Genomic DNA, 26,397 nt, shown 5'->3' with positions numbered 1-26,397 from the left:
GGGGACAAAGCAGAAGAGCGGGTGCTCTGGCATTTGGAGAATGGGACAGAAAGAGTCAGTAGGGGAATGACCAAACAACATTTTCAGTTATTTGTTTGCTTTGTAGAAGGCTGGGGAACATGCATGGGTTGCTGCTGTGACAGCAGTTAAGAAAGGGGCATCTTATATCTTCTAGATGTCCAGAAATCAGATGATTTTTTTATCTACCTGCACACCTCAACCCTGGCATAACAGCAGCATATCCTGAAGTCTGGAAAAGCTGCATCCCCAGTACCTGTCCAGGGCAATCCTGTAGTCAATGTGCTGGTATGGACTCAAGAGACCAATGGAAAAATAGACACACAAAGTAAATTTTCTATTTTCTATGAAACAACTAGAGAAATATACTGCTTTAGTGTCAGGATTTGAAACTGAGATTTTAGGTCAGGGGTCATATTCTCTAAAGATCCCCCTTATTGAATACAAGGCACTAATAGATAGTTGTTTCTCAACCTTTCAAGCGCTGTCTGCACAGTGACAGGAGTGGTTTTCTGCCTCCTCTCCTGCATACTCTCTGTAGAGAGCAGAGTGAGAACTGATCCCTTCCAGAAACGTATCTGAATCTAGATTAACTTTGCAAAAGTTTCATTCACTGTGTGTTAAGTTAAAAAGCAGAGGAACTCATCTCTCAGATTTACTTTTATGTGCAAACTGGCCAGGTTCTACCATTACTTCAAACAAAAGTGTTGGCCTTTTCACAGAGAAATAAGCTTTTTCTTTTCCTTGTTTCATGACTAAAATAAAATCTGAAGAAAATGAAAGCAAGCCTTGTGCTATGAAAATATAATTTATATTCTTTTCAGCTAGACTATTAAATACAAAATAAAACATAACACCCCTAGAATTTTATTTGCAGAATATAAATAAATTCTGATACAAACAGTATAAATATCTGCTTTGCAGCAATTGAGGACTAGTCAGAAAAGGATCTTAACTGGGCTAAAATGATTATGCTTTGCTCTATTCATTAACAAGACTTGCCTGATATATAACCTTGCTGGATATCCGAAGCTTTCATAGAAAATGCAACATCTCTTTAATGGATATGTTCTTTGTGCAAGTACCAGCAGGAATGGTACTGTGAAACCAGAACCTGATAAAGAGAGTGACTGAATGTCTGAGTCACTGATTTGAGACACATTGAGTATATCTGGATACATTTGCTGCATTGATGACTGAGAATTCCTGGTATACCCTCAGTTTATTTAACATGCCAAATAATTGTACCCATTCCTTGCCAGGCTAAGCAATGCAGAGGACACTAGTATTAGGGTATGACATATTAATAGCAACTTAATATCAAACTTGGGAACTTACTCAACATAATAAGTGCCATAAATGGGATCATCAATTTTCTCCCAGCCATATGGAAGCTCTGAAAAAGAAAGAGTTATCTCTCTCAGTAAATGCAGTACAGAATGCTAAGATTTCTAATAACAAAACTGTGGATCTTTGCTGGGTGTTGAGGGAAATAATAGTGAAATTAGATACAGTGACCAAAGCAAATGCCAAAAACATACCCCATGGCAGCCACAAGTAGTAGTAACAACTTGGAAATTTGCATGCAAAACCAGCTTAGTCTCTAGACCAACATATTTTGGTTGAACTGCTTTATTGCTCCAACTGTTGTACCAGCCAACAACTGTAGCACATCTTGTGTGACATTAGTGCCAGAGGAAGTGAGGGCATTCTATTTTCCCAATAGGTATACACATAAAAATTACTTTGCTTTTTGAGCTTTTTTTCTTAGGAATCCTAGAAAAGTTGGTCTAGAAGGAACAAAAAGAGTTTGTCTCCTGCCATAAAAGTACAGTAAGTATACTGAAATGTTTGCATTATTTGTCTTACGGTGATTGCAATTACACAGTCTCCAAAAGCATCCTGTTCCAAAATTTAGTTATGTATCAGGAACATATGAGTGCAAAGCAGTAAATGAAAGCACAAACCAAAATAAGATATTGTAGCATCCTCTGGACATTAACTACATTTTGGAGAAACAGAGATCCCTAAAACCTTCTGGTCTTAACAATCAAAGTGTTATAAACATTAATTCAATAATCTTGAATATCAATCTGCATTCCTCTATAACCAAACTTCCACATTTATATTCATGTAAATCCATACATATTTTATTACCACTCACACTGAATGCTTAAAAAATTATTACACTGACAACACATTACATCTTGTGTTTAAAAGGCACCAGACAGATGCAACAAGTATCTCAGTTGACATGAACAGAGTGAAAACCTCAGAGCCAGATGTGATGACTTTGATGGAGGAGACTCATGAAAGGATGGGCATTCCCATCACACACAGATATTGATTTCTGTGCAGTTAAAGACTATGGCACAATGTATGGGGAGTGTAACTGAGATTCTACTTGGACTCTGGAATGTGATATCTCAGTTCTTTTTTTTTTCTTTTTAAACTCAGTTGAACTTTTAAAGTAACTTTTTGGAGACAATGAGTACTGAACTAGACAGAACAGAACTAATGTAGATCATATTGAACAGTCATTAAACTGGTCATAAAGAAGTACTCCTGGATGACCTGAATTTTTTTTATCCCTGACAGTATGAATAGACAATTATTGAAATGCTCAAAGGAACAAATAGGAAAGTAAAGCCTGAGGGGGAAATGGGAGGCTAAAGGCTTAAAAGGAAATAATCTCTGCTTGTTACTTCTCCTTTAAATGCATCTGTAATAGCTGATCCTTTCTTGAGTGAACCTGTTTAGACTGCTGTGGTCTTTGTGTCACATTGCCCCCAGGGGATGCTCCTGCTCAAATTATTCCAATCCTGCCATGAAGGTTACAGTCCCCTGCCAGAGACAGGAAGATGAGGAACCCCATGTTACTTTTTTTTTTTTTTTTTTTAATGGAAAGCTTAATGTTGATACTCAATTTTTCTTATTATTCTTAGAATATTGTTGGCTTTGAAATCTTCCTAAGTCTACACTGTGCTTTTGTCAGGGCTATTTTGTTATTGTCACTTCATAGGAATAAATGCAGCACAAGGTGTTTAAGCAAGTCATAGAATTACAGAATAGTGGATATTGGAAGGGAACTTTGCAGATTGTCTAGCCCAGCTCCTCCGCTCAGTGTAGGGTCAGCCAGATCAGGTTGCTCAGGACCATCTTCAGTCAGTGCTTGAATATCTCCAAGGATGGAGACTCCACAGCCTTTCTGGGTAACCCAGTTTGTGCCCTTTTGCCTCTGGTCCTGTCACTGGACACCACTGCTAAGAGCCTGGTTCTGTTCTCCTTGCACCTCCCTTCATGCATTTATATAGATTGATAAAATCAGGCCAAATTGTCCAGGTCCCTAAGCCTTTCCTCATTGGAGTCATGTTCCAGTCCCTTAATCATTGTAGTGCCCATTCACTGGACTTTCTCCTCTGTGTCCATGTCTCTCCTGTACTGGGAGCCCTGGATCCAGCACTCCAGCTCTGTTTCACCTTGCTGAGTGGAGGGGCAGGATCATTTCCTTGATCTGCTGGTGATGCTCTGCCAAGTGCAACCCAGGAAGCTGCTGACCTGCTTTGTTGCAGGGACACATCCCTGGCATGTCAAGGCTGTAAGCATTAGAAAGCCCTGTGATGCTCTTTCCTGACCTTCTCAGAACTTGAGTAAAATGAGGTGAGTCACCCTGACCCACAATGGCTCTCACAAAGTACTGTGTATCTTGGGATAAGACTGTGTAATGTAACCATAAATATTCAAAAAGAAATCAGCTGATGCACAAATCCTGTACTGCCCCTACAATACGTTTCATTGCCAACTCATGCATGATAAACAAGGCAAAAATCTGCTATGAGAAACGATGCTCTTACCAAACAATCTGACACTGAATGAATATAAAGTATTAGCTTAAGTACTATTAGTACATTTATTTTCATTTAACCTTGCAAAGTTTTCTTCCTCTAGTTAACTTAATGTTGCTTTCATATCTGTCCATCTAAAATTACATTTCCTTGGAGAAAAGTCAGACAGGTACCAGTAAAACCTGTACATAAAAATACACACAAACACACACCCCCCCATATACACATGCACATGCGTGCATAGGTTCCTCTCCCAAAGTGCATTAGTAGATGGATTTTTTCCAATTATGAAATAAATAAATAAATAAAAAGTAGATATTTTGTCCAAATTTAAAAGTAGGTACTTTTATGTAAGTATATACACTTAAAGGACATAGATGCAGGTTTCATACTTTATTTTACATATTTATGAAAATCTGAAATAATTGAGGATTCACTATTAACCTATGGGCCTCTTTTTTCCTAAAGTAATACTTAATTGTATTTATGACCTGGCACAACTACTGAGAAGGAAAAAGAAAAATTTCATTTATTGGTGTAAAAGTCTGTAAAAATTTAGTGAATTGGACATACTAAGGAGAACCCACTTTTAAATGCATGGATTGAACCACTGATTATCCAACATCATAAGGCAGCCACAGGTTCAGAAGAAAGAAAAACAAGATTACCTTTGTGTACCATAATAAACTCCAGGTAAGGTTATGCTCTAATTTTGTTTTTCCATTTAAGATTCAGCCTATAAGCTATGCTGAATTAAAATGCTGTGTTGACCAGTAAAACAGAATTGCTGGACCACAAACCCCAGGCCCCTGCCTGTCGAGTATGGCAGATAAGGTTAGTGGAGTGTAGTTTACTACAGAGGTTCTGTAAGAAGAATCTTCTTCTACATTAGCTTTCAGGAGCACTGTGGTTATTTCTCATTACATTAAATAGTGGCATCTATTCTATTTTTCCCTATTGAAATGAAAGATTACAGGACAGAAATATTTCAGTGCTTCATAAAACAGGAAGCAAAGCACTTGCCAGATTAGGAGTGAGGGTATTACAGTTTCTCTTTTTGATTTCACTGTGCCCAGGGATGATCATTAGGGACAAAAGTGAACGGTAAATATTTGTAAAGGGAATTGTTGTAAAGGAGATTGCTGATGGCCACCATGATGTGAATAGGGAAAGGAGCTATATCTTACAGGTGATATTAATTTGGTAGCATTAGCATACTCATTTGTGTACAATTCTTGCAAGCGCTGGTTCATGGATACTATGGATATATGAGAGATATTTTCATTTTCATGAACTCAGCACTTCTATCATTCATGTTCTCCAATTCTATTAAATCCTGGAGGCTTTCTCTGTAGAAGAAAAAAACTAAAAATATATTTTTTTTCTTTTAAATCTTAAATATCTAACATTTTCCTATCATCTAGTGCAGGACCTGTTCAGGAATATTTATAAAATCACCATTTAAAAATCAGTAATAATTTGTGCAGTGGTTGACAATGCTGACACCATAAGTAGATGTAAAGGTGCTGGATAAATTTTATAGTATGTTTATAACCTCCAGTTTTCACATTTCGTGCTTTATTCCTTACAAGAAAAGCAGCATCGAGCCAACACCAGTCATCCAAAACAACCTTTGCTCAATAACCATCTGGGTGAGCTTTTAATGCAGAAAAAACTACATTTCTAAAAGTTAACTTCCCAGTGGTAATGCAAGTCAAAAGAAAGAAAGAAAGAAAGAAAGAAAGAAAGAAAGAAAGAAAGAAAGAAAGAAAGAAAGAAAGAAAGAAAGAAAGAAAGAAAGGGGGGGGGGGGGGGGGGGGGGGGGGGGGGGGGGGGGGGGGGGGGGGGGGGGGGGGGGGGGGGGGGGGGGGGGGGGGGGGGGGGGGGGGGGAGGAAATAAAGGAAAGACTAATATGAATTCAAGCAGGTCACTTTAATAATCAATTGTAATGCCTTCTCATCACAGACTGCTTATGCTAATGGTGCAGATGCTCTTATTCTGCCTTCTGAAAGCTGTTGCATTTCAGAATGATTTTTAATGGTGCCACTTAACATTCTCTAGGGATGGAGGATGGAGTATATTTTGGATCTCAATGTGCCAAGATGAAAATGCATATTACCAAGCCCAGAGATTAATTTTTCTGAAGTTTACCATTTACTAACTGAGTTAAAGAGAGTCATAAAAACCTCTCACGGTTTCAGAGCAACAGACAGCATTGTGTCACTACCCTACTGACAGGCGGGAAAGAAATATGAGAGCTTATTTCCTGATTCAGCTGCAATCAAAATATTTGCATAGTTCAAAGGAATATAGCATGAGAGAGAAAAAGAAAATATAATGCCTGCTGTTATTGAAAATACTGTCAATAAAGATGTGGAAGCTGTGGAAGTCAACATGAGTTTGGTTCACCTGCCTTGTTAACACCCAGGCACAGGCCAGGAATCCTTTTCTAACCTATATATGAGAGTTTTCAGAAAAATGCTGTATCTTCGCACTTGACAGCCTGTGTTTGTTGCATCTCTTGCTTTCTGTCTTATCTTTCTCCCTGTTTCAAATTCAGTTTTGCCTTTTTAAGTCAGTTACCTACTACAGAGGGTATCAAAAGAGTTGGGTTAAAAGTTACAAAACAGTACAGCTCCACAGTCCAATGCAGTGTCACAGTCCTCCAGTTTCTCTGAGAGAGACAGTCTTTGCAAATATTTATCTCTAAGTCTAAACCAATGTTCCTCACTGCATGGCTTACACAAAAAACCTTGCTTGTAATACCCTAAGGCACAGCACATAGATTCCCAGGGAATTGATGTTGCTCCTGGCATGCTGTGCTGCTCCCTTAGGAACTCAAGGTTGGAAATACTTGATTTGGATGCTTTTGTTAGTGCAAGTCCACGTTGTCCAGCTGATACATGAAATATATTGTGGTTGTGTTGCTGCTCGTGAACTCTCTGGAAAAGGCTGCCATAAGGAAAGAGAGTATCACACTGCCCAGAGAAAATCAGGATTTAACCTACTACCCCCATACCTATGTGAATTCTACCCTAGGTCACCTATCTACATTCCATCTGGAAGCTCAAAAAACTAACCAAATCAACAAGTATATGCTATGGTAACACTGAGTGGGTGGAGAGAAAAAATGGATTAAAAAGTTGGAAGTTGACTTTTTCACTCTCTCAGTGAAAATAACAACAAAGGTAGGACTGACAATTCCACCTCCACAAAACCACCCAAATTTACTATTCCTTTCATGGAAGATCTGGAAAACTTAGGGAAGGTACCACCTCCAAGTCAAGCCTCGTAAGTTCAATTCCAATGACACTCATGTTCTCTGCCGTTCTCATACCAATGAATTTCACAGTTATGACTGTTTCATCTGCAATCAAAAAGCATTCATGTGCAATTTATTCTCACAAATAAAATGTCATTTGTTTCCTTGCACAATGAAAATAAATGTCTAAGTAACACTCACATCTGATAAATGCATCTTCTTCCTTCTGTGCAGCTTATTGTGACATGCTACATCATTAATTATGTAGAATGTAGATTACTCAATATTACTATAAATTCAATGTAAGTTTTTCCCCAACATTGTTACCAAGTGAAATACTGGCAGTAGTAGAGATGTTTTTTAACATTAGGTGTACTTGATCCCTCTGACATGCAGAACTGTGTAACTATTAGTCAAGATTTGCATTAATATAGTGAAAAAGTGCCAGTTGAATTACTGGGGTTTTACTGTGGTGTTTTTTTTTGTTTGTTTGGTTGGTTTTTTGGTGGGTTTTTTTTTGTTTGCTTGTTTTTTGGTTGGGGTTTTTGTTGGTTGATTTGTTTTGTTTTGTTTTGTTTGTTGTGGTTGTTTTTTTTTTTTTTAACAAGCATCTATAAAGACCTTGTTAGCTTTTCATTCAAATAAACATTAAAACCCCCAATCAATTAGAAATAAATAAGGGGGGAAATAACTTACATGTTGGAAACTTAACTAGATTACTGGAGGCAGTGCCTGAGATTGTTTACTTAATAAAGGCTTAATCAGGAACTCAGTGCTCAGCAGGTCAGTGGGCAATAGCTGAAGTTGGTCAAAAGTACTCTCCATGGACCTTTTCAAGAAAAAGCTAAGAGTTTCTGTTAAAAGATTTCAAACAAATTACAAAATCATGTTTTCCATGTATTTATAAAGAATAGATTTAAGGAAAGCAGAAACACTGAAAAAAAATTGTTAAAACTTTATAATTTGTTTCATCAAATCTTGTTATCCTTTTATCCTCTTGTCTGTTCTTACTCCTGCATTATTTGTGTCAGGTGTCTGGTTCGTATTACAGAACTTCTGCGGAGAGAGAAGCTTAAACCAGCTCCTTGTTCTCAAAGTTCCCACTACAGTGACCAGTGTTTTGCTGGGGAAATAGAGACCACTGGGAAAGGTTGAAAAATCCCACATTTTAGCCACAAGTTCTTGCTCAGAAGACTGGATAGGAATGCATACAGGCTTCCTTGGAATAATTAAACAGCAGTGTGCCTTAGCTTCCAAGAGGAGCTTGGTAAAATTTCTGAATTCTGTGTGAAATCACACACTATCTTCATTTTTAATATAACACAGAGTACACATAAACAGAGTCACTGCATCTCTTATCCTCACAGCTCCTAGCTTTAAACTAGCCAATGTGGGCACTGCTAGGAATGAAGTCCCTTCAGGATGAGGGATATTCTGCAGCATGCTGACTTGCTGGAGGTGCCTGACCTGTGCCCACGAGCTGAGGGGCTGAGGTGGCACTGCTGGCTGGTTCAAGGTTCAGCTGGGCACATAAAGGGACTGTCACTGGCAACTCATTTTGCCTGCAGAACAAGACCTCTGGGTACATCAACTGTACACTGCATTATCAATTTGTATTCCTGAAGTTCAACAGATTTTCTTCCTGCCATGTACGGCTCCAACGCGGAAGATTCTGCCTTTGAAACTGATTTTATTAACACAGCTGTTTTATGCTATATTCTTTAGAGTTTGAAAAAAACCAGGCTGAGAAGAAACACTCCTTTTGATCTTTTGGATGTTCAAATCTTTTAGTGCTTGTATCTCATTACTGACTGTATGAATTCAGCCTTGTTACAAACCAGTGTTTTCTATCTAATAAATGCATGATGTCATGAAGTTAGGCTTTTCTTCTATTTGCTTTTCAGCATCTTAATTTATTTATATTCTTTCATTTGCCATTAAATGTTTAACAGCATACCCTGTGAATTCACAGAGTTACTGAATTTAGTTATTATAAAACCTAAACTCTCAAATTTGGCTCCTGACCTTAAAAGATCCATATAAAAGTATATAGCTGGTTACAGTGCAGGCCAGATTTTATGGGATGCTGCTAGGCATTTTGTCACTCAAATTCAACAATTTTAGTTATCTGTTCACCTCTTAACCTCTAGAATAACAAATTTAAAAAGTTGATTATCCTGTAACAAACCCAAATGACACAGTTCAGTGCTATTTTCAGTGCCACACTTTACTCGGGGGGAAACAGGAATACCCTCAGCCTTTGCACACCGGGTAAGTGCTCCTGCCCTTGCCTGTCTTGGTTGCCCTCTGCTGAACTCCTGTGTATCATGGGGTCCGAAAACCGGATTCAGTAATAAAGATGCAGTCTAACAAGTCAGTTCCCAGCCTGTACTGTTGCAAGATTTTCTTCCTGCCCAGGTGTAGAACTCTGCATTTGTCCTTGTTGAATTTCACAGGGTTTCTACTGGCCCAGTCATCCAGCCTGGCTAGGTCCCCATGGCAGCTGTGCCCTTGCCTGGTCTGCAAAGCTGACATTGTTGCCTCCTTCAGACTGCACACAGAGATGTCAAACAGGGCAGATTCAACCATAAACTGCTGCAATACTCCTCTTCCACAGGCATTCGGGTACAGTGGCCCATTAACCACTACCCTCTAAGCCTCAGCACCCAACCTGTTATTTATATGCGCAGTTCTCCATCCACCCGGACTTTTAATGTCTTAAAGGTAATACACAAAGTTGTGTGACAGTCAGTAAAAAAAAAAATCTTGAATAAGTCAACTGTTATGTGTGCTGAAACCCTGCTTCATGGGGAGTAGCTGGACATTGCTCGCTGATGGAAAGAAGAGAGCAAAATCTTTTCATTTGCTTTCACATGTGACCATTGCTCTTACTTTACTAAACTGCCTTTATCTTGACCCATGTTTTTTTCCCCCCAATCTTATTTTCTCCCCTTCATCCAGCTGAGTAGGGAAGTGGTAGGACAGCTTGATGAGCAGCTGGTATCCAGCCAAGGGCAACCCAGCACACTCTGTCATCACCTTCTCCCTCAGGTGTCCAGAAATGTTCTCAGGGAGCTCCATGTATCATGTGGGACATTGTCAGGGTCTGACGTGTGCCGCTGTTCTGAGCTCCTCTGCCACAGCATCTTGAACTTCACTATTTCATGGTCACTATAGCTAAAGCTGCTATTGATTATCACATCTCCTTCTAGTTCCTGCTGTTAGTTCATAAAAGGGTCAGGTGGCTATCACCTCTCATTGTCTCATTCAGTGCCTGTAGCAAGAGCTTATGTCCCAAAACTGTCAGAAATCTTGCGGCCTGCTTGTCTTCTTCCTTGTTGTCCCTGTAGCAGGTGTCAGGGAGCTTAAAGTCCCCCATGATGGCCAGAATCTGTGATCAGACTTTCTTGAGTTTTGTAAAGTATATTTCCCCACCCGGATCAGGGGATCTGTAAGAACAACTCAGCATGGTCTCCTTTACTGTCCTTTCCTTTGATCCTGCCTCATGGACTCTCCATCAGCCAGCTGTTCATCCCACAGGAGAGCTCCATACAGCCATGCTGTCCCTCTGCATGGACTCTCTTTTTCCTTCTCCTTTTCCTCATCTCCTCTAACCATCTTGCCTGCTCAAACAAGTTATTTTGCCTTGTTTCCAAAAGATTTTTAAAATAACAACACTTTAATAAAAAATTCAATCAACATTAGAAAACCTTTGCTTCATGACTGCCTTTTTCTCACTGGGCCTTGAGAATCTCAAGTCAGGGCTTCAGAATAAAGCACATAGAATAATGCTTTCTGGTTTTTTGATGGCTTTTTTTGCCTTGTTATTACAACCAATGGCAATTGCTGGATTTTATTTGACAGGCCAGTGATGCAAATGGATAGATGTATCATAAAAAGAGAAAAATGTAGCACCTCTAGTGATAAATGTAAAAAAAAATAAAAATAGCCAAATACTCCTTTGTGTGCTTACAATGAACTGATTATCTGTGGGTGGTCTACAAATAAAAAGCTATCCTGACCAGACTGTAAAATTTTAAAGGTACATTACGTATTTGTGATGAGCTGCAACTGCCTCAGAATCACCAGATACTAACCCTGGATGGAAATCTGAGAGCAGATTAAATAAACTAGTGCTCTGATCAAGTACCAGGCACCTTACATTTCTATGTTTTATTTCCCAGTGGCCAGGGAAGCTCTCTACAATCAGACAGAAGGATCCTCCTCAAGGTACTTTCTGTATGTTCTGTTTCCATGACTACCATGCTTTTTAACAATATGTTTTCACAGTTCTGAACTTGGTTGCATATATGTAATGCAGATACAGTAGTTGCTTAAATAGTATTTGATGAAATAGATAAATCAATACAATTGATGAGAAAGATTGCATTGCCCTGGGGAAAATTCATGTTAACACTTCACCTGCTGAAGCAGCAATTCTTCATTTACACTAGTGAAATCAGATTAGAGTCTGGTTTTGTCTTCTCGGTGGCTTCATTGCCTTGTCGAGGGTGAGAACTTCAAAAGTCCCACTTTTTATTATTTTTGCTTGCACAATCAATAAAAAGCTGCTTTGGTTGCATGGAACTGTTTTCTGAAAAATCTTGTTTTAACTTATTCATCACTATGCATTAGTGATATTTATGGGGACACTCCATACTTTAAACATTATGTTAAAAAATCCCTTGGGATTTGAGTGACAAGGAAATATGTATGAATTCATAAGCTTATTTTTCTTTATTTGAATTGTAATGCCATCTGCCAAAACTCACTCTCAGTATGGTTCTGCGACAGCATCAGAGAGGAACTTTGCATGAGAAACAGGTGTGTGGTCCTTTGTTAATCTACCAGACACACTGTGTTTGCATTCATAAGGGCATTTTGTAATTGTAGTGTCCAATTAATACATTGATTTGTGTCAATGACAAACTAATCAGGTTTCTAAGTCACTTTTCCTTCAACATTTTTAACTGTGTGGGAGAATAAGACAATAAATATCTAGCCAGGTTTTCTTCCTGTTTCAATATTCAGTAATCTTGGCATTTACTAACAGAAGAAAAGTTATAGGAAGAAAGAAAAATAAGAGGAAGGCAAAGTAGTTCTTTCATCTTCATAGTAATAATATTTTATTTTTATGTCCTGCAATGTCATAAAAAGTGACAGCACTCATATTTTGCACTCCCTTTGCCTTCCTTTCTGCCTTCTCAGTGTAAAACCTTTCCAAGAGTGAATGGAATAGCAATGCAAACAGTAGGAAGGGGACTGAGAGGATACTGTGTTAGAGGGACGGAGATGGAAATAGGATAGAGAGATGGGAAAAATAGTTGTTGGAAGAAGAGAGTGCCTGCTCACTTTTTCATGCACGTGCAGCAATAGACTATTTACATATCAGGGGACTTTCAGGTAACTCAGTCACGGCTGCCTTTATCATAAGCATCAGCCCAGAGAGATGAGGCATCTGACTTTCACAATCCTGATACATGCAAATTTGGAATCAGCAACTGATCTACTTAATTCCAGTAGAAATCAACATTTTCCTCAGTGTATGCCCTTGCACAAGTCTCACATAAATTGATTATTTAAATAAAATTAATTAGTTTTAATTGTATTTGTGCTTAATGGTTGAATGTAAGTCTCCAAATTGAAGCTGTACCAACTCAGTGGCATAATAAACAAATTTCAATTTCAATGTCTCTTTTTCTGTCAGTCTTTTAATTTCTGCTCTTTACTGTACACCAGTCCCTTCAGCTTCTTAAATATCAAGGTCACTACAAGTTCTTTAGAAAAAAAAGACCTCCAAACTGCTTCTCCTACAACTTATCCCAAAAGATATATGGTCTACCACAAAGTTACTACAGAATACAGGAATATGAAACATAAAAATTGAACAGATCTTTCACTGCAATATCTCATTTCAGCCTCCCTTTGCCTATTTTATGCCTTTCTAATTCTTCTGTAAACCAGCTTAGAAATAATCAGATAGAGGAATACAAAGACATGTCTTTTAGAGATTGACCTCCTGACACTTGATTGAATTTTTTTGAGGATTTCTCCCTCTGTCCCATGAGAACAATTCAGACAGAGTGATTAGGCTGGGTCCCCTCAATGTCAACACACCCTGTTCAGAAAGCTCAGCAAGAAGGGCAGCAGCATGATCTTACTCACTACAGCCTCAGTTATTTATAAAAATACATGTATGAGGGCCTAAAAGGTAGTATAAAAACTTCTATTCAACCAAGGCTGTCCCTAAATCAGTAGAAAAGAGTCTGAGTACATCAGACAAATAAACAGCAGAAATTGCAAGCAGAAGAAATGATAAGATTGATTTTGTTGTCATTGTGTGTAACTACACATAGCTGTATTATAACCAGGGAAGAGCAAATAAGTACACAACAGAACAACTTTTAGTGGCTGGTTATGTTTCTTTTCAACCATTTGCAGTCTTCATAAAACCTAATAAATGGTACTGTCCATCTGCAGACAGAACTCTGAGGACGAAAATTTTATTGAGACTTCTATATTGTACAGGTGTACAGATTATTATCTTAAAGCCAAACAGAGCTGGAAGGGACTTGATTTTACTTCTCTCTTGACAGGCACTCTACTGATATAAAAAGTAATGGTGGAATTATCATCCATAGCTTTCAGATGGAGCAGAATGGGCTAAATTAAGTTTCTTTGTAATTTATGATATATAAGTGCACTGTGTGCACTTACCCATGGCTAGGTATGTTTTTCCTTGGTGAACTTTAATTATTTTGAGCAAAATGTTATATGTCTACTGAATATGTGTGCTCAGTCCCTAAGTTTACCTTTTGGGCTGAGCTGCAGTCAGGACTTGAGGATTTAAACTACTGTTTACTTTCTTCCTTGATCTGTAATTAGGTGCTTGCATTTCACAGACTTGGTTAACATCTGGTTCACTGGTCTGCGCTTGCAGAAAAGGATGATTTCTGTACCATGGGAAAAAAATTAGCCTTCAATCTTTTATTAGAGGCCTTAAAAATGAAAACTGAATGTTACATGCATTTTAGCTGCATATTTGTCTCTGCACCACTGACAAAAACAGTTGTGCAAGTGCCATGTTTGTATACTGGTTGGGTCTGAGCACTTCCAACACCTGTGGCAGTGGCAGGCTCTGCCAGCCTTTTAGTACACAGTGAAATGATAAAAATGTATTAGCTTTCCACTTTTCAGTTGCAGTGCTAATTACACAAGGCAGCTGGTGCTGCAGGAAAATCCATGCTGTTTAAGAGTAGAGGAATTTAAGTGGAAGAAGGGAACATGGTGTTGCTTCACAACTGTCTCATTTTTGTCTTTAATCTCATTTTTCCTTCCAGCATTTTAATACAAGCAGATGATGAAAAAGGCCTAGGGAGCAAGAAGAGTATTAAAGACTGGTGGAAGGAAGTACTGAGAGAAAGCATTGGTGTGCCAGTGAGGGGAGCAAGGCATGCCATGATAGCTGGGCAAGTCTTGCTTGGACTGGCCCTGAATTACTCATTTCCCTCCATATGTTATGTCTCTCCTTGATTTGTCAATATCTTCTCATTTTCTCCATTTTCCCCTTTTCTTTTAAAAAATATTTTTAGCTTCCTTTCCCCTTTTATTTTTTGAAATTGTTTGAGTTAGTAATAAACAGGATACCCTCTGGTCTCCTAAAAGTGATGGAAGACAATGGTATCTCCTGCAAGTTAAAATAAGAACAAATGCTCCTACAGTTTGTACCATACAGCCTAAAAAAGATTGAACGTTTATGTCTACAACTTCAGAGTTTGCAGAAGCTGAGTCTGTATATCTGTACAAGTCTAAAGGAAATCAGGGGTTGTATAATATGATTTTAAAATCATGTGCTGGCTGTTTCTTTAAACACAAAGCCCCCAGTAATATGAATATATAACTCACCAGTGAATGCTTAACATCCCAAGGATTTTATAACATTAAAACTCATTTAGATGTCAGTCTAGGGTCCTCCTGAGAATATTTGCATTTCCTTGTCTTCCTATAATAAAGATAATTAATGCCACGCAGTTGTTTTAGGACCACAACTGTAAACAGGATAAATATGGGCTGTACCAGGCCTGTCGATTTCACATCGTCCCAAAGAGTCTGATGTTCACAACACTTAATTGTTCTGTGATGGGATGACCCTGACTGGATGCTATTTACCCACCAAAGCCAGTCAGCTGGACAGGGCAGAGAAAATCTAATAAAGTTCTTGTGGGGAGAGATAAGGGTGGGGAGTGATCACTGACCAATTGCTGTCTTGGGCAAAACAAACTTGACTTGGGGAAATTAATTTAATTTATTACTAATCAAATTCTTTACCTCCTCTCCTGCAGTGGTACAGAGGGATGGGGAATGGGGGTTATAGTCAGTTCATCACGTGTTGTCTCTGATGCTCCTTCCTCCTCCGGGGAAGGACTCCTCAAACTCTTCCCCTGCTCCACTGTGGGGTCCTCCAGAGGCTGCAGGTGGATCTTTGCTCCCCTGTGGAGCTCCCTGGGCTGCAGGGGCACAGCTGCCTCCAAAGGGCTGCAGGGGAATCTCAGCTCCAGCACCTGGAGCAGCTCCAGCTCCTCCTTGTGCACTGTCCTGGGTGTCTGCAGGGCTGTTTCTCTCACGTGTTCTCACTCCTCTCTCTGTCTGCTGTAGTTACTGTTTTTGCTTTCCCCCCCACTTCTTAACTATGTTATCCCAGAGGTGACCCCACTGCCACTGATTGTCTTGGCCTTGGCCAGCAGTGGGTCCATTGTGGAGCCAACTGGCATTGGCTCCATTGGACATGGAGGAAGCTTCTGGCAGCTTCTCACAGAAGCCACCTGCCACCAAAACCTTGCCTTGCAAGCCCAGTGCATATTGTTTTCTCAGATTTCCATGTCCTGCACTCTTGTGTTGGGTATGACAATGTCTAATTACCCGAAAAATTGGGGACCTCATGAGGAACTGCAATACTACAAACATCAAGGTCATTCTCATGTCCCTTCAGAACAGCACAGTTAAAAGCAATTGCTGTCAGTGGCTCTGAGCTAAACTCTGCCTGCTGTTCGATTTGCAGCTCAGACTTCTGCCAGCCAAACATTACCAAGGTTCTGAAATAATTTAATAAAGTGAACCGAGACACCAGCTATTCATAGCAATCAATCACAGGCATTCCCATCCACACTTGATGACAACATACTGTAACAGCCAATGAAAGTAATGAAAAATACTGTATTAGTATCAAGGTCCTAGAATCATCAATTCTTAATTCAGTGTGTTCACACAGCAAAATCTGAAGTCTGGAGGCTGTTTTGACCTAAAAATGGCAGGCAACAGCACCTTCTTTGCTGTAGCAAAAGTAATTCACTGCAACTACACAACAATTAAACTATTTCACAGATCCAATTATCCTTGAATGATGGGAGATTATATTCAGCCCTGCTCATGATTCTGCACTGCTCTCTTTCTTATGAAAGTCTTCCCATAGCCTTTTGGGATCTTCCTCTTAACTGATAATAGCAACAGCTTTATTTATTTTTATTCCAAGAGAAAACATTTAAAAAATCTTTAATGCACTGGAAATTTTCCTGTGGGTCTACTGATGACTATGTTATTTTGTGTAATCACACTTGTCTCTCATGAGGAGGAGTTCTCAATAAAGGACTCAAATTGTGATGCAGAGCACACAACTTTGCTACAGATACTTTTAGGTTTTCTACAATTCAAGGTTACACATGTAAGACAAAGCCTTTCTTTCTTGACACCGCAAACCTGAGATAATCTGGGTAATTCTACAGCAACGAGAAAGAAAGGATATTTAGCAGGACAGAAGAATAGAGGAAATAGAGACATGTAACGTGGAAATTGCTGCAGTAGGAACATTTCTGTGCATGGAACATGAATATGCTTCTCTCACTGGCAGTAGCTTCCCAGCCCTGGGTGGTCCTTACACCCACCTGCTGGCCAACCCTGGTGGCATCCAGACTGTCCCCTGCAGCACAGTGAGCTCCTCTCCTCTCCCAAAGAACCTGCACCAGCGTCACCACTTGATGGGAAGCATCTGAGTTTGACCCCTAGTAACTGCCCATGATACACTCTCTTATCTTAGAAAACAGCAGCTATTGATGGAGGGTTTTTTTCTGATGTATTTTAGCTGATCTAATGGTCAGTAGGAGATCATTCCTCAAGAGAAACTACTGCTATTGCCTCGTAAGTAGGCCACTTATGTTTTTAATTTTGATAAATTGCTAAACATTTCTGATATTAAGGACAATTAAAGACTGTGACAATAAAAAGAAAAAAATATAATAAAAACCAGAACCAAGGACATCAGCACTCAATCATGTGAGAACAAAATATTAGATTAAAGAAAAGTAAAATTCATTCAATTACTGCAATATGAATGGTCTTGAGATGCCAAATATGAATACAAAATTCAATTTTTAATCTATGTAAAAGTGTACATCTGCAGTCTTTGATTTAACCTCATGTCTAATGCAAATCTTATTAAATAGATGAAAATGTTTGAAAGAAAGAAAGAGCAGAATCAACTGCATAACTCTTCCCCTTCTCTCCCACAATAATATCTTGATCTCTTAAGGATAGCATACAAAGGCCCTTAATGTTTACCCTAGACCAGTTTTTGCCTATTCTTCTTTTTTTTTAATCTTAATGGATATTTTTGATAACCTTTGTGTTATCTAGAGGCCAGAAAATGGGAATCTCTGCTAATGGTTCTACTTCCAGCATTTCACATTCCCTTCCAAAGTGACATGAGCTAATTGAATGAACAGAAATAAAACAAACGTGCATAAGCAGACTTTGAAAACATCAAAGTGCAATTTTCAGTTAGGAAAGTCTCTTTTCTGATGTCCATTCCAAACCATATAGTAGACTGACAACATCCACAGATTATTTTTCACATTTGCCAAAGAAAATACCTTGCAACTCCATTTGTATGCAGTTGATGCAAGACGACAAAGATCAAAATAACAAAACCAGACAGTGTTGCCATATGTTCCAGTACAGAAGCATATTATAGTACACTAACACCCCATCACTATCATTTAAAAAGGCAGAAAAGATAAATGCACACTAAAAAAAATCTACTAAAGAATTAAAAGATGGGTAAGATAACAGTTTTAAATTAAATAAACCAATTCACCCGTTTTTTCCCTTCAGCATTCCTATTCTTTTTTTCTTTTTCTTCTCATTATTAATATTGTAAAAGATTCTTCCAATACTTCCTCTTACAATCATTAGAGATCTTAATGTAATCTTTGACCAGTAGCTCCCTATTTATTTTTTCTTACAATTAAATCTTTCAGGAACTATAACTTGAATAGTTTAAGAATATATAAGCTTCTTCTGTCTGTTAGATCAAAAAATCTCAGCCCACACATTAGTGGTCCTCATAGCAGCAAATCGTAGTGTTACATATGCTGCTCTGTCAAAATTCTTTTTTTTTTTTTAATATGAAACATGTGACTTGTCTAGTTTCATGTTTTAATAAAAGTCTGAATTTTCTAATTTCAACCCTGTTTCTTTTTCCCATCAAAATTTATTTGCCGTAAAGGAGTTTAGTGTTAAGGTAGGCTGTGCTTCGCTTTTCTATAGTTATTGCCCTGCATGGGTATCATTCTAGATTGAGGGTATCTTTTACCAGGTTAACCTTCAGCTGAGTTCTGAACACTCCATGTACACACAAGAATGAAGCTAGAAATATGACAAGCATGGAAACTCCCTGTATTCAAGGTTCTGCTTCCAAAGTATATAGAGTTGCTGGATTCTTCAGTTTCCCTTTTATCTTCAGAAGTAGGAATAAATATCTATGGGCTAATAATCACATTAAAAATCTAATGGAATTGCAATCTTTTTGTTTCTTTACAGACAAGCTACTTCTTTTGTTGCTCCACTCACCCCTTCCTTTCTCTCAACAGTTTCCAACCAGCCACTGTTCAGAGATACTTTTTCCAGAACCTCAGTTCCATTCTCATATATCTTCTAACAAATGCGCTCCCTCTTTTCTAAATATTTTTTTTTACATGATGCCCCTAATAATTTGTGTTGATTCACCCTGAATTAGCATTTGAAATGAATCAGAATCTTAAGAAGTGCTGTGACTTATACAAAGTTTGTAAAAAAGTGGTTTTTCTCAGAACTGCTGGATCTTGATGATGGTGTAGGTGGGTTTCTCAGCCCAGCAAGGTGTCATTGCCACGGCTCTTTTTAAGCAGACACAAGTCTAATAATACATTAGTCCTTTATATGGCACTCTTCCCTCAAAATAATGATGTTAAAGCACCTGAAGGTCTGTGAATTGATCCTGTGAAATGCGCAAACCTGACTGGACTGACAAAAACCAATATTCTATTTGAGGAAGGAAGACTTCTGACAGACTCCTTAGGAAGGACATGCTGGGAAGACAAGCAAGTAGAGTTGCCCTTTATGTGATAGAACAGCTGGAATGCATGGACCTCTGCCTGGGGATGCATGAGGAGCCAACTGACAGTTAATGGATGAGGATTAAAGAGAAGAGAGGTAAGGGCTGGTCTGTGTCTTCCATAGGCTGCCTGACCAGGAAGCGCAAGTAGATTAGACCGTCGACGAAGAACCAGATGAAACCCTCTACAGAAAGACAGGAGCAGCCCCACATTTGGAGCCCCTGGTCCTCATGGGGTACTTCAACCACCCCAGTATCTGTGGGAGGGACAACAGAGCAGAGGTTCCTGGAGTGCATCAGGAACTTTCTCAACCAAGTAAAGACAAAGAGGAGAAGTGATCTGCTGGATGTCATACCAAAAAAGAGGGGCTTGTTTGGGATGGGAAGGTCAAATGCAGCCTTGGCTGAAGTGACCATGAAATAGTTGAGTTCAGAGGTCACTCCCGACATCAAGCATGCTGTGATTCTGTTGGGGCAGATACTGGCAACATCTACAAGATCTGAGGTAGACAACTGGACATTTATTTGCTAAAAGTATTTAAAAAAAGCTTAAAGAACTGCATAGAAACAGGCTCAAGAAAGGCAATGCCAGGATTAAAAAAAAAAGTGAAATATACAATAGTATATAATGGGTGAAATAAATTTAGACTCCATATTTATTCCTCCTTTTGTCCATTTCAGCTTCAGCTTTTGCTTCTTGTTCCAAGATGTGTTTCAATACAGAGCCTACTCAAGAGGCACACACCTGAAAATGCGTAGGTGTTGTTGAATGTTTTCTTTTACTAGCCAGATATTTTAAATCTAAATCCTTTTCATTGAAATTAATTGAATATTAATGACAAATTTGCTTTCCTGTTTCGCAAAAGTATTCCCTTAATCCTTAATTATACATGCTATCGTATTCCAATCTAAACTGTAGGACTCCCTATCATATTTACATATCCAGTAGGTTCTCACTAATCACACAGGTAACATTTTATTGACCTATTTCAGTTTCAGCTCATTAAACACAGCTGTTCTGATGCTTAAAAAAAGAGCAGAATGTAAACAAACACCACCCCCCCCCCCCATTAAGTGTAAAATTCAGAAAAGTAAAATGGCTGATTTAAATTCTCTCATCTGAATTCTCTTCTCAGGTCCAACCAAGCCCTCAGTTTTTTCTCACTATGATCTGAGGTGTACGTGCAGGATTTCCATTGAACAAAAGGGACTAAATATTGCCCTCAGTCTGTAGTGTGTAAACCCTCACTGCAGCCACATTAACGCACCTTGGTCCCAGAAACAGTCTAGCAATAAACTTGGCAGCACAAAGCTGCATGCAAACTAAATTTATCTTGCTGCATCTTATGCAGAATAAGACCTTTAGGAGCTAGTCAGGCATCCCCTCGACGTGTTTTGAAAGCTGATTTTTAATTTCTTCGCTGCAGTGGAGTTGTCAAGGGTTTTCTTAGATTATAAATTCTTCTGGGCTGAGATCAGCTAATACTCATTTGTTTGGTAATGTCAAAAATGGGCTCTCTTTTATGCTCTGTGCCAGCACATATTAATAGTTATAAAGTTATAGTAGCAACAGGTCAAGCAGGGGCAAAACACAATGTTTTCAGAGTAACTGAAAATTATTTACTCTGTAAAACTTCTAAGCAAACAATAAAGACACAGGAGTGATGAAAAAGTTTGTATCTGAGATATATAATGAAAAGAGTTTTCTCTATGATAAACAGCAAATCACAAAAGAATTTTATATTCTTATCAACAAGCTGAGACAGAAGCAGATGGAGAAATTAATATAGTGGGATATATGGCATTTCAGCTTCTGAGCCATACCTTTGAACATTTTTGCTTTTCTGAGATGTCCAGGATACACAGATATGTTTCTATTCAATTAAGCCTGAATTTGCCTCTAGTTACTACTCAGCATTTATTGAATTACAAGGATCCTTATATTCAAGAGTTTATGTGCTGACTTCAGGTAAATCATGGTTCACTGCAACATCATCCTCACTACTGAGGTATTTTATGTTTGTTCTTTAAATCACTTGCTCAAAGCAATACTTGTTTTCAAAATGTGTAGTTGAATAACTAATTCTTCAAGAGCTTAGCAGAATCTTTTCCATATGAAATGCCAAATCTGGTTTCTGAGCTCAGATTTCTTTTTTCACAAGACTACTGATATGTGCTTACAGACTACTCCAAAATATCCACAACATACAATAACATTATGTTAAGAAGAATTTAGATATGATAGCTTAAACTGTACTTTTTATTCGCAATATTTAAACCAAGAGATTAACTGATTAAATCTGACAAAATAACAACACCTGCTTCTGAATGCAGAGCTGTTATTACTGGTGGCATAGTTAAAATTGCTTTGAGATTGGGAGCTACAGCTTGTACTGAATCCCTTGGACCTGGGCCAGTGCACTTTAAAGTTGATAGAGAGGAGATTTGCTTGCACTGAAATTAATCAGAAATGAACTAACGGTATTTAAAGCTAGCAAAATTGTATGTATTGTGTATTTAGTTTCCTAGATGCACACTTGTTTTACGTGTAGAAGCAATGGTTTTCATAAGAACTGCTGGAATGCAGAAAAAGGGATCCTTTCAAAGGCACAATGTCATGTCCTTTGCTCCTGTTGAAATTATCTTTAAATACTCCCTTTAATAACAGGTATTGCTCATGTAGGGGGGTAGCAATAGTCAATGGAATAGTTGGAAAATTTTATTTCACAGGAAAAGCATTAGTTTTATAATGTCTTTTCTTCAGAATCTACCAATGTTTTTAAATCTCAAATAAATTAAGCAAATACCATTATGCTCATTTTTGCAGATGGGGATGTTGAAACACAAAAAACAGTGCAATTTCTCATAGTCACACATTAAATCCCTGGCAGTGCATGGGACAGAGTCCAGGCCTGCTGCTTCTCTGTGAACCATTAGACTACACTATTCTCAGCATGATTTAAGGAGACACCATCAGTCTCAGAAGACAGTTTTGTAAAATACAATTTTGCAAAAGATTCTCAGCAGGGTTTCACACTCAGTAGTTGTAAGTCCAATTTTTTCCATTCATCCTATTTCCCAGGTTTTTGACTTTGCAATATGTTTTGGGATTAGCTCCTGAGGGCCTTGAGTTTCAGCCAAACATGGATTATGGATCAGATAATGCTAATTACAATTAATAATGTGGGCAATAGTATTGTAAATTGAGATATTAACACAGAATTAATTTTGTCTCTGAAAGTTGGAATGATGCTATAAGAACACAAAATACATAACTAGAAACCAAAATATGATAAAGATAGAATTTAGGCTTAAAAATATTTATTCTGAATGGAGCTGGATGAGAAATAAATTTCTCTAAGGATCCATAACTATTCAGAAACTGGGAATAAGATTTAGGATAAATTTGGCTCTGATATTTCTTCTGGGCAAGATTCATAACAATAATATTTGTTGAATTTAAACAAAGTGTGCAAGATATGGCCTTCATATTCAGAGATGAGTTGAAGGAAATTCACCACTTGCCAGAAGTATAGCCTTACTGGTGTTCTCAGTCAAAAAGCAACTGTTTTAATTTGCTTTCACTTTTTCAATTCTTATGAATATTTATTTAACAGACTAGAACCTGGTGTTTACATATTTTCCTATAACGGAGCATCCTTCTCACTAGGGTAAAAAATTACATATATTCTGTATTTTTTACTGGTTGGCTGTGCACAAAATGGCAGGGATTAAGCACAGGAGGGATTAAGAAAGCAATGACATATGAAGATCTGGTGTATGAACCTGTAACTGGGTAAACCTATGCCCTCACCAAGACTTTAATGATTATGATGGACATGATTAACAAAACATCCATTTTACGTTTAGTGTCTTACACTACAGCATTCAGGATTTACTAGAACAGGTAGATACATAAATATGTGCCATTTCTATGCTCACATCAGCTTTTTTGTTACTTTTCTCACTGTAAGAGCTACCAGTCAGGAACATCTTTACGAATGATAAGGCTGAGTTAGAATATACAAAGAAAAGTAATTCTGAAAATTTAGTGACTCACTGAACTGTTCCTGAAAACTGTTCTTTCTTATCAGAGAGTAGAAATTCTATCAGTAAAAATTTGGAAATTGGGCAAATTTTTGTGCTATGCCAAAATTTTAAAATTGACCTCTGAAATGTTCTCACAGAAAGTATGAGTTTCTAAGTGCTGCATCACAATATTTTAAGGAGTATTATTTTCCATACTTAGTTACATGAAAAATTATAAACTGTTTATAGCCATTACACAAGAAGCAAAATGCAACTTATAAATTAGGCGTTCAATTATTTTCTCTAATATCATTAGATATTTGGTGACTACATAGTAACAATTTCTCAGCCCTAGTTACTGTATATTGTTTGAACTTATTACACTGGAATCTGTTTGTCCAAATGAACATTAAAAGCAAATTATATTCTTTATAATAAACCTTCCAAAGAGCAGGCGCTATATCGTATTGATTCTGATGCTAAAATAGCTGAAAATTTTCAATGTTTAGAACTGACAATTCAAAAAGACAAATTCTGATCTGTAATTTCATTCTCTTACTTTGAAGAAAATGGTAGGTAAAATCATTACTGTGAAAGTGTTTCAACCAAGATTTATACTTATTCAAATTTCTTTGACTTTCTTTCTTCACCCTTTCCCAGACTATTATGACAATTATGTTACTTTCTAAAATCCCTGTAAAATATAATGTGATTCAGTTTTTATAATTTGCAGTGAAATACTGAATTGCATAAGTCTTTTAATGATGCTATTACACATATACTGATGCTCTACGAGAGTGCTTGGTGGAAGCAAAAAACATTACATGTGTGCTGGATATAAAAATTGTAAATTTGAGCAAGGTGGACCAGCATGTTTAATAACCTCTTGCACATCAACATCTGAAAACACTGAATGATGCAAGAGACAGCAATGCCTTTGTGGCAAATTTTTCAACTCATCTGGAATCCTTAAATATTGAAATGTTCTATTCCTGGCTCACAGGCATCATCAGTACGAAGCATCACAGAACGTTTCAAACCAGCAATCCTGGTGGATGCTTTGGAAGCATAGTGCAAATTTGGTATTTCACTTCTTTTCAGTATCAGACTGATGTAATAAAGCACCAGTCAACAAACAGCAGAGATTTGGGAGAATGGCAGGTGACCAAGGAAACTATGACAACAGCGATATAATAAATTCATCTCTTGAAGGGCTTCAGAAACTGTACAGGCACTTGCATTGTTAGTGTAGCATGTAAAACATGGAAAAAAACCCCACATTTTCAGCCCAAAATGATGGTGTATTAAGCTGGGCTTGGTGCCTCACTAATGCTGTTCCACAGCTCCAGGAGCAGACTGAAGAGCAGCCAGGCTGGAGTCTGAACAGAGCAGGCACCCAAATATACACACATCCAACTCTGTGCATCCACAGGCATGCACTGCTTTGTAGGTCTCACTCTGAAACCTTTATACATTTGAAGCCTGAATTCATAATTCAGGGGATGTTCTCATAGTATTATCTTTTTAACGCTGACATCGTTTTGTCCTCTTGGAGAAATAATAAGCTAGCAGCAAAAAGCTCTAAAACAAATGGAAAACCAAAACCAAAAGAAAAAAAAAACCCCTTAGTAAGGCAGTGACTGAATCTGTACTATCTTACTGCAGAATATATTAAAGTTAAAGGTGCAATATTACATTACCATCTTTAAAACCTTAAATAACCTCAGCTAGAAACAGCACTTCACTTTTTGCAGACTTTTTTTTAAGAGAAACCATGCTGGAAAACAAACTGATTTAAAGAGTTTGAACTCAATAGTTTTAAAGTTCTTTGATAAAAGAACATAGAAAAAGCCAACAAAAGAAATAAAATCCTGCCAGGGTATCTAATGCTAACATCTCCATAATTCAGTTTCTCAGAAGACAGAAATCTACCTGATTTTTCTCTTTAAACTAAATTCAGCTGGATTTCCTCAAGTACACTTAAAACCTTAACTGTGACTCACTTCAATTTAGGATCTGGAGAGAAAAGATAAATAATGGGTCTTGAAAAAACAAGAAAGGGAGAAACTTCAATGCAGAAAGTCAGAAGTTCTAAAGTGGGAGTTTCAGCCCATGATATTCTGGAGTGGAGGTCAGATAAGTGTAAATGATCACATGAAAGAATGCAGGGATGGTACTTCCTGCTTACAGCCAGGCCCAGTAAGTCTCAACAGATCTAACCAACTGCTGTGGCATCACTCTCTGATCAAGCAAAGAAAAAGAGAAACTGTCCAGGAAGCTTATCATACACAGAAATATATCCATTTTACCTAGGCCATGTTCACACTCAAATAGGTGGCAACCAAGCAACTAGCTCATGATTCTGCAGCAATTGTGATTATTAAATTGTGCGCCCAGAACCCAGGTGGTTCTCCTGGCTACATTGCAGGCAAACAGGAGAACATTCCTGGGTAGGACAGGCATGTCCAAGACATGCTGTCCAGAGCTGCTTTCTGTGGCTTCAGAGCAGGAGCCTTATGTTGTAGGCAATGCTAGTCACGATGGCTGGCTGTTGCCAAGCTGCTGGAAAACTCCCCTCATAACCTTCTGTTTACTTGCTGTGAACTGATAGAAAATTGGAATGAAAGTGGCCCAGCTATTTCCTAGAAAAGGCTCAGACATTGGGACAATGATAAAAAATCAATAGATCTTGATTTTGAAATGCTATAAGAAAGATTCTGCTTAGAAACAGAACTTAAAGAGAATGTTTTTATGTCCAGCAGGGCCCTTTGTAGACTCAAAAAAATCACTAAACATTTCAAAACCTGGTCAGGTAAAA

At 38.0% G+C, this 26,397-nt stretch overlaps 1 protein-coding gene across 13 annotated transcripts in view; it reads right to left on the bottom strand.

The window, feature by feature from the left end:
- MAGI2 (membrane associated guanylate kinase, WW and PDZ domain containing 2) overlaps positions 1–26,397 on the bottom strand; it is a 699,878-nt gene that overhangs the window by 153,939 nt on the left and 519,542 nt on the right. For all 13 annotated transcript variants that reach the window (XM_085039895.1, XM_085039928.1, XM_085039912.1 and 10 more), the window contains one exon: positions 1,357–1,414. In XM_085039895.1, coding sequence (XP_084896021.1) covers positions 1,357–1,414 — 58 coding nt within the window. The remainder of the gene's footprint in view (positions 1–1,356; positions 1,415–26,397) is intronic.

The sequence above is a fragment of the Lichenostomus cassidix genome, chromosome 1Aa (genome assembly GCF_008360975.1).
Source record: "Lichenostomus cassidix isolate B80296 chromosome 1Aa, HeHo_3.0, whole genome shotgun sequence".
NCBI lineage: Eukaryota > Metazoa > Chordata > Aves > Passeriformes > Meliphagidae > Lichenostomus > Lichenostomus cassidix.
The sequence above is the reverse complement of the archived record's forward strand: the minus strand, read 5'-3'. Positions and strand labels throughout refer to the sequence as shown.